General features: G+C 43.5%; 1 protein-coding gene across 2 annotated transcripts in view; it reads right to left on the bottom strand.

Annotated features, from left to right (window-relative positions):
- The window catches only part of Akr1a1 (aldo-keto reductase family 1 member A1), a 34297-nt gene that overhangs the window by 6641 nt on the left and 18488 nt on the right, over nucleotides 1–9168 (bottom strand). Inside the window, exons 1-2 of one of the 2 annotated variants that reach the window (XM_028788088.1) lie at nucleotides 8122–8452; nucleotides 1437–1526 (exon numbers count right to left, since the gene is read on the bottom strand). In XM_028788088.1, the coding sequence (XP_028643921.1) occupies nucleotides 1437–1520 (84 nt within the window). In that variant the 5' untranslated portion in view covers nucleotides 1521–1526; nucleotides 8122–8452. Of the gene's footprint in view, nucleotides 1–1436; nucleotides 1527–8121; nucleotides 8453–9168 lie in introns of those variants that run through there. The other variant, XM_028788097.1, reaches the window with a different exon arrangement.

Below are 9168 nucleotides of genomic sequence, written 5' to 3'. Positions count from 1 at the left end.
CGTGAGAACTCCCTTCCTTAATCCTTATCCCTAGAACTGGATACAGTAGAGTGCCTGCCTAGAGCACAGAGACCCTGACTATACTCCAGGGTTCTAGGAAACTGGTGAGTGCAAAAAACAAGGCAGATATCATCTAACTACAGTAGAGATAGTAGCTTAACTCAGAGGCCTGACTTTCTAAGCTTAATCCCTAAACCTATATTAACTCTAACTCAGATTTCTAAGAAAAAAGAGTAGAGCAGAGATTTAGCAGCATGTAAGACCATACTCAGGTAAGACTTTTACTTTATTTTCATCTTGGGGGGCTTTTTGATACAGGTTCACATTTGGTAGCTCAAGTTGGCTCGGAGCTCACTTGGTAGCCAGCACTCCCAAGTGCTGAGAGAACAGGCATGAGCCAAATAGCTTTGGTATTCTTAAATAGATTTCCTACTAATGGCTATATAAGAGTACAATTAGCTGGGCATCATGAAACATGCCTGTAACCCCAGTCCTTGAAAGGCTAAAGAAAGCCTGCACTTTAAGCCAGCCTGAGCCATATGATGACAAATCTCAAAGAACAAGAATAAAATCACCCCTGTTCTTAATCTCATTTTAAAAAATAGTAACCACTTGGTTCATTAAGAGAAAGTGTACTGGGGCTACAGAGATGGCCCAGAGATTAAGAGTGCTTGCTGCTTCCACAGAGGACAGGAGTTCAGTTCTCAGCACTGATAACAGATGGCACCCAACTACATGTAAGTCCAGCTCCACAGATCTGGCCTCCACAAGCATGCACTCTCACTTGTGCGTGCGCGCACACATACACACACACACACACACACACACACACACACACACACACACTTTGGAGGCTAAACTAGGATTATTGCCTGAGTTGAATGGCGGGTTCCAGATCAACTTGGGCTACATAGAAAGATCCTGTCTGGGGAAATAAAGAGGGGATAATTGTGGTCAGTATGTATTACTTACATGGATGAAACCATCAAACAATTGCTTTAATTTTAAAAGTTCAGTTAAAACTTTTTTCCTTATTCTTGTCTATATAGTTATCCCAGTAACAACTTCTCAAGTTTCAGACTATGCTCCTAACTCCAAAATATGCACTTGGGAAATGCCCAGATTTCAATAAGCCTGGTGTGCAGGAGATGTGACCACAGCACGGGGAGGTAAGCAATATATTGGGACTCAGCCAACACCTGGAAAAAAAGAGGGTCCAACACTGCCATAACACTCTGCTCTACAGGGCCCTGTGTTAGCTGGGGAAACTAAGGATTCATAGTTGTCCTTTCTTCCCTCATCTCTCCACTATCTTTATCTTTACCAGGAACAATAATGCAGGTTATTGTTGGAAAAAATACAGGGCCCATCTTGCAAATCCCTCCTTCTCCCTGACAGAGACTCAAGAAATCTCTGTCCTCTTCCCAAGCCCTCACCTGACCAGGTTCACTCTTCCATGTCCCCAGACCAATCAGAGGCATCTTCTGTCCAGTGTGCAGGAGGACACTGGAGGCCGTCATTGTCCCCTAAGACACAGACAGGAAACAAATGGTGAGGAGGTTAGTGTTGCCTTGAGCCTTAGCCATCCTGTAAAGCATGCTTCAGAAACGGATGGGGAGCAGTGGCAGACATGGGAACAAACACCTCACATAAGTACCTGTGTGCTTGTCTCTGTAGACAAGGTACCTGAAATCAAGCAAATCCAGTAGCTCCTGAACAAACACGAACTAGACTGGCCTTCACTAAAGGCTAAAGGTCAGTGTTCAAAAGCTCCATTTTCCGAGGTTGAGAGTAGCTCTGTGGTACAGCACTTGTCTAGCATGTACAAGGCCCAGGACGTCATCCCTGGCAACACACACACTACAAACCCACCATAGAGGTAGTCTATAATGCTAGCATTCAGGAAGCTGAGGTAGGAAGATAAAAAGTACCAAGCCAGCTTGTCTCAAGAAATCAAACTTTGCCAGCACTCAGGAGGCAAAGGCAGTTAGATCTCTGAGTTCTAGGGCAGCCAAGACCACAACTTCTCTGAAGATGAAATTAATGTCTGCAGCAAGAACATGTCAACATCAGAAACTAAAGCTTTTTAACACAGAGATTCTCTGAATCCCTCTCACACATGACCGACTGGCTCAGTTCCGAGACTTAAGTGGGCTCCTTCAAGAGAAGTGTAGCACTTACCACTTCTCAGGTGAGAAAATATAGGCAGCAAAGTGGACTTAAGGAGATAAAGAAAAGCTTCGAAAGAGACAGGTAAACAGATCTATAAAGCATATACCCCTTGCTAGACATGGTTGCACATGTCTTTCATCCCAGTACTTGAGAGACAAGGATAGGCAGATCTCTATGAGTTTGAGGCCAGCCTGGTTCATATAACAAACTTCAGGCCAACCACAGCTGTATCTCAAGACTCTATCTCAATAAATAAACAAATAAATTATATATATATCAACCAGGCAATGGTGGGACATACCTTCAATCCTAGTACTTGGGAGGCAAAAGCAGGTGAATCTCTGAGTTTGAGGCCAGCCTGGTCTACATAGTGAGTTACAGGATACCCAGAGCTACATAGTGAAACGCTGCTGAAAGAAAGAGAGACAAAGAGATCAGTTGGTCAAATAGCACAAGAATTCTCAGTCAACCAATGATGAATATTCCAGGAGCTGACAAACACATTTAAACAGGCTTCCTGCCCTCCTTGTCAGTATGGTCTAGGAGAAACAGGTATCAATACAATGTGACAAGAACTTTGGCCAAAATTTCCACAAAGGCTACACATGGACAACAGCAAAGACTAAACCACCTAGGATAATTTCTTGGAGATGACATAAACCTTTAATCTCAGCACTTGGGAGGCAGAGGCAGAGACAGGTAGATCTCTGAATTCAAAGCTAGCCTGGTCTACAGAGTGAGTTCCAGGACAGGCATGGCTACACAGAGAAACCTTGTCTCAAAAAAAAAAAAAACAAAAGTGAGGCTGAGCACAGTAGAGCAAGCCTGTAATCAAAGCAATTGGGAGGTAAAGGCAGGAGGATCAGGAGTCATCCTCCACAAGAGACTTTTGCTTGCAAAGAAAAAAAGAAAAGGAATGGTTAGTCCCAGTACTCAGCAGGCAAAGGTAGGAGAATATCTGTGAGTCTGAGGCCAGCCTCACCTACATAGCAAGTTTCAGGACAGTGAGGACAACACAGAGAGACTCTGTCTCAAATAAAACAAGTGAAAAGATAGGCTTGGTGGTAAGAAGCCTGTAATCTCAGCTGCTTGGGAATATGAGGCAGGAGGATTGCAAGTCAAGGCCTGGCTGTGCTACACAGTGAATCAAAAGCCATGGTAGGCAATACAGTGGAACCTGGTCTCAAAATAAAAAAATAAAAAGAGGTCTGGGGATATCATGATAAAGCAGCCTCCCTCCATCTTCAGCTTGACAGCCATCTTATAGTAAAGACAAACTAGGTTCCTTCCTGTTTATGATTAAATCATAAATAAATAAATAAATGAATAAATAAATAAATAAATCTATCTCAAGGATTGGGCTCTGCCCCACCTGTAACCTTGACTACAAATAATGGTCTGTACTGTCTGTCCCAGGAAATGGCAGCCATGTCTTTGTTTCAGGAGGCCGTTATGACTACCTTACAATGACCACCTTGTTATATATGTTCTACTGCCTTAACTCTGCCGATTTCCCTGCTAAATCCCCCATTTGGAAACCTCTATCTTCCTCACATCCAATACTGACCTTCTGAACCCCACCTTAGGGGGAGGCAGCCTGTGTACAGGAATGAAAGTTTGCTTTCATTAATGTGGCCATGATGATCTGGCTCAGTGATCTTTCACCTCCCATCTTTGAATCTAACAACAGCTTAGTGGTAGGATGCTGACCAGAATGTTTGGGACTCTACATTCTACACCTAGCAAATGGAGAGGAGAGTGAACAGTTATCAAAAAGAGAAGGAAGAGAGAATATTTGCTCCAAGAGCCAATCAAGTAGAAATAACCTTTCCCTCCATCTTATCAGTACCATATCTCCTGGAACTGATCTAACTGCCACTAACATCTTTATAAACATGAACTTTGTTTCCGAGTTTTAAAAGATATACGGAAGGGCAGGTAATAATGTAAGTGGTGAGTAAATGAACACACCAAAACTGTCTTTCCTAGTATTTCTGACGGAAAGAGTCCTATTGCCTAGCAAAGCTTAAATATACAAGTGATTCTTTCTGCTGAAACTACAACAAAACCCGTTAAACCTCTGAGAGCATGGTCTTTGTAACACCACACTTCCCAGGGATCAAGCAAGCAGTTCTATGGCTAGGCTCCTGGGCCGGTTCCCAAACAATAACCTGTTTACTTCTCCCAGCACTTCAGAAGTTCTGAAGTTACACAGGTGGAGACTGCACAAAGGCCTAGCCTACAAGGAAACCTTAATCTTGCTCCTTCATTCCTTTTACAGGTGAAACTGAACGCCAGAAGAGTGGGACAAAAGGCAGGAAGAACAAACACAGATCTGTAAAAAACTTCTGAGAAGGGAATGGAAGGGCCACAGCAGAAGACAGACTTCCAACAGAACAGAAAGTAATCCTCTGCCAGCATGTGATTTTCTAGTAGTCTGCTTCAAGCAACAGCTTTCCAGTATAGCTAGCAAAGCTGCTAACAAGACACAAAGTACAGAGTACTTACAGAAGGGTCTCCTGATTTTGAGGACCTCCCTCCCCTTTGCCTCCCACCAACACTGGCGCCCTTTGACTTTCTTCCCTGTCTTCTTATCTTTCCTTTGATCACATTTGTGTTTTCAGTAACCATCTAAAATAAACTCAGACTTTCCCTACACCAGTTTCACATGTTAAAGTCTTCTGAGCCTTTCTACCGGCATGATCCACAGGTATCTGAGAGACTGAAGTCATTTCATCAGATCCATCAGCAGAGTACAGAATCATATAGGATCTAGAATTGCACAAACTTGGTTTGAATCTCAGCTCCACTATCTCAAGAGTTTGCACAGTACCTGACTCATTCTCTGCTTTCTGTATACTCAATTCACCAGAGAGCCAAAGCCCTGGATGGCAAATATTAAAACAAACCAGAGAGCCAGGCAGTAGTGGTACATAACTTTAATTCAAGCACTTGAGAGGCAGGAGCAGGTGGATCTCTTGAGTTTGAGGTGAGCCTCATCTACAGGGGGAGTTCTAGGACAGCCAGGCCTACAAAGACATACTGTCTTGAACCCATACCCCCTGAAAAAAAAGGGAGAAAAAAAAGCCAAAAGTTATCCTCTGACTGCCACACTCATTCATACAGTAATAACAAAATATTCTTAAAAATAAAACTCATATGCCAGGCAATGGTGGCGCACGCCTTTAATCCCAGCACTTGGGAGGCAGAGACAGGTGGATTTCTGAGTTCGAGGCCAGCCTGGTCTACAGAGTGAGTTCCAGGACAGCCACGGCTACACAGAGAAGCCCTGTGTTGAAAAACCAAAATAAATAAATAAATAAATAAATAAATAAAAAAACCTCATATAAGGGGGCTTTTATCTTCTCCTGCACTTCAAGAATCCTGCTTAAAAATAATCCTCAATATGTAACATTGGCCCATATCTCTTGTTTTCTGCATTAAAAATCCTGTTACTAGCCCATCATGGTGCCTTGTGCATTTAATACCAGCACTTGGGAAGCAAAAGCAGGTGGATCTGAGTTCAAGGCCTGAGGAGGGCAAAACAAACAAAATAAATAATAAAAAACAAAAAAGCCCCAAACCTTCAAATCTCCAAAAAAATATATACTTCCTGAGTTAAGTATGATGATACACATCTAAGGCTAAATAAAGCAAAATGATCCCCACATGTTCATGTAAGACTACATACACTACATACTAAACCTCTGTCTCAAAAACACAGGAAGTAAATAAATATAAATTATATAACCTGGGTTGTGATGCCTGCCTTTAATTCCAGCACCTGGAAGGCAGAGACAGGTAGATCTCTGTGAGTTCAAGGCCAGCCTGATCTACAGAGCAAGTTCCAGGAGAGCCAGTGCTATACAAAGAAACTCTGTCTCGAGGGAAAAAAACAAAGACAATCAAAAACAAAAGCCATACATACCTTTACTTCCTGATGCTGGGATATAAATCTTTTCTAGTAATTTACATAAGCCTCCACTGTTCCTGCCCTAGTTGTGACCACTATCATCCCTTGACTAAACCAAGCAATATTTTTAATTTGGACTTAATCAAAATCCATCCACCAAATCCAATCATGTGACTGGTTGGGTTAAGCTGTTGGGCAATTCTCCCCAGGTTAAAGTCCAGATTCCTTTAAAACCTAGGTCCCATATTTCTCATTTTGCTGTCTCATCATTTCAGACTGAGAAGCAAGCAACAACTGATGCCAGGCCTTTGCACATTTTCTTTCCCCAAACTTCGCACTTGCCTAGCTAATTGTTACTTACCATTGTACATGAAAATTCTGGTTCCTCCCTGAAACTTCTAATCACTTTCACACATGATTGTGTGAGTGGGTGTACTGATACAGACTGTATATCTCAATGCATCTTTTTGCCCATAAAAAGGTTTCCCCCACAAGCCACGGTCATTCATCTGAACCCTTTACCTTGCAGACACAGGAGACCTTATGTTAATAGAGGAGAGACTTTGAGTACTGGGGCTTTTCTTTTTGATTTGGTTTGGGTTTTTTTTTTTTTTCCAGATATGGTCTCATGTAGCCCAGGATGGCCTTGAACTTTCTGTAGCCAAGAATGACAACTGAATACATGCTCCCGCTGCCTCTCCCTTCCAAATACTGGTTTTACAAGCTCAAGATGCCATGCCATGCTATCTGGACAGCTTAGCTTGCTAGAGAAGCATCTAAGGAAGTCACTGATTCCATCATTTTCAATCCATCTTGGAAAACCAAAGAAAAGTCATGTATCTGTGTGTGTATGTGCTGGGGAATGATCCCAAGGTCTTATAAATGCCAATTCTACCACCGACCTACACCTGTTAGTATTTTACTAACTTTGAGCAAGTATTTAAAAAAAAAGAAAGAAAGAAAATTCTGGGCTGGAGGTATAGTTCAGTTGGTAAAGGGCTTGTCCCAGGATTTGACTCCCAGCAACTCATAAAACCCAGGACAGTAACAAACTCCTACAATTCCAGCACTCAAAAGGTGGAGGCAGGAAGATCAGAGAATTCAAGGTAACCTTGGCTACATTACACAAGTTTCAGGCAAGACTATAAGAGATCCTATCTCTGTGGTTAGAGAGATAGCTCTGCTGTTTAACTCTCATTTCTCTTGCAGAGAACCTGGGTTTGATTCACAGAACCCACATAGAAGCTCACAACCATCTATAACTCTAGTTCCAGGGAATATGTTGCTTTCTTCTGACCTCCATGGGCACCAGGCACCCACAAGGTGCACGCAGAAAAAACTAATTTTTAGAAAAAAAATCTTAAAAGAGACTCTGTCTCAAAAACTACCTACAAATAATAACCAATTCTGCCGGACAGTAAAGGATCATGCTAGAATTAAACCTATATTCCTGCTTAAATAGAACCCTGGAAAAGTAACAGGCCTGATTAGAACCTAAGAAGATCCTACAGTCCTATGAACAGTCTAAACGGTAGAGTCCATTAACAGTAGGCTCGGTGATGTGAAGGCTCAAGTATTTTTCACTTTAAAAAAATATCCATAGCGATAGTATATGTCCAAGTTTTCTCAAACCTAAGGCGAAGGCTTGAGCAAGCTAATCTCTCGCTCCCACTTCCGCCACTTCTAGAAATATCCGTGTACCTCCATTAGGAAAGGCAAAGAGCCTAGAAAACTCGTGCAGATGAACAAACAAAGAGATGGCAAAAGCACTAGGTATGTACCAGACACGTTCAAAGGTTTATCCCAGTTCTCCCTACAGCATTGATAATTTTCCTGCTCATTCAACTCTGAGGAAACAGAGGTCCAGAAACACGTTATCTGAGAACAGAATAGGAGGAAGTGCTCAAACCCCAACCTAAATCTCATCCCTCGACCTGCTGGCGCCATTCGCGCAATCCCAGGCCTGACCCGTGGTACTGAAGGACCCCGCTTTTTCCTCAGGAGAAAATGATGGGCCAGCAGCAGGAAGAACTCACCTTGGCAGTGAGCACAGGCTGTGGAGAAGACAAAGTGGCCAGAATTCAGCTCTGCACTCCAGTACTGAGCCAACAGGCCCCGGCTTAAGTCTGGTGGAGAAGCAGCAGCCCCACCCCAGGGAGGAGCGAAGGCCCGGCTCCCAGAATTACGCGCAGGACGGAGGAGACCCCCGCTGTCCTGCGAAGTAGAAGAGGGGGTAGAAGCCAAAGCAGGGACTTTGCACATTCCTCCCCTGGGAACCTCTCACTCCACCACGAACGTCTGGAAGGGCCGGGGTCCCGAAACTGTGCATGCGCACAAGATACGTGGACAGTCTTGGGCGGCTGGCCGCTCCCACAACCGGCCCACAGTGCACCGCGCAGGCACCTCTCTAGGTATAGATTCCTGTACTTTCTGAGAAGATCCTCTATGATACCTAGTGGGTCCCTCTGGCCCGCCACCTTTCTTTCTCTAAAGTGAATTTATCGGATTCTCAGAGCAGGCCTGATACAAAGTTTGACCGAAAAACACAGAAAATCCTCTGCAAACCCCATTTTAGAAAATTACTGATCTTTCACTCAGTACCTTGCACTTTAGCACTATGCAAAAGACTTCATAAATATGAGCTGGGGATATAGCTAAGTTAATACAGTGCTTACTTAACATAAAGCTCTAGGTTCAAAATCCAAGCACTGCATAAAATTGAGTCGTGATCCCAGCACTTGGGAGGTGGAGGCAAGAAGGATTAGGAGAGATTCAATATTTCTTGCCTCCTACACATTGAATTTGAGGCCAGCCTGAGATTCATGATCCCTTATCTAAAAAGAAAACGTTTGAAGCCGGAGAAAGGGGGTGGGGGGTGTCAGGAACACTTGCCACTTTTTCAGAGAACCCAAGTTCAGTACCCAGCACTCATGTCAGGAGGTTCTCAACCATCTCTAACTCCAGCTCCAGAGGATTTAACACCCTCTTCTGACTTCCATGAGCACCTGCATAAAGGTGACTTGTGTGGGTGTGTGCGGTGTGTGTGTGTGTGTGTGTGTGTGTGTGCGAGAGAGAGAGAGAGA

Source organism: Grammomys surdaster, unplaced genomic scaffold (genome assembly GCF_004785775.1).
Source record: "Grammomys surdaster isolate TR1022 unplaced genomic scaffold, NIH_TR_1.0 100, whole genome shotgun sequence".
NCBI classification, from domain to species: domain Eukaryota; kingdom Metazoa; phylum Chordata; class Mammalia; order Rodentia; family Muridae; genus Grammomys; species Grammomys surdaster.
This window is presented reverse-complemented; position numbering and strand designations above follow the sequence as displayed.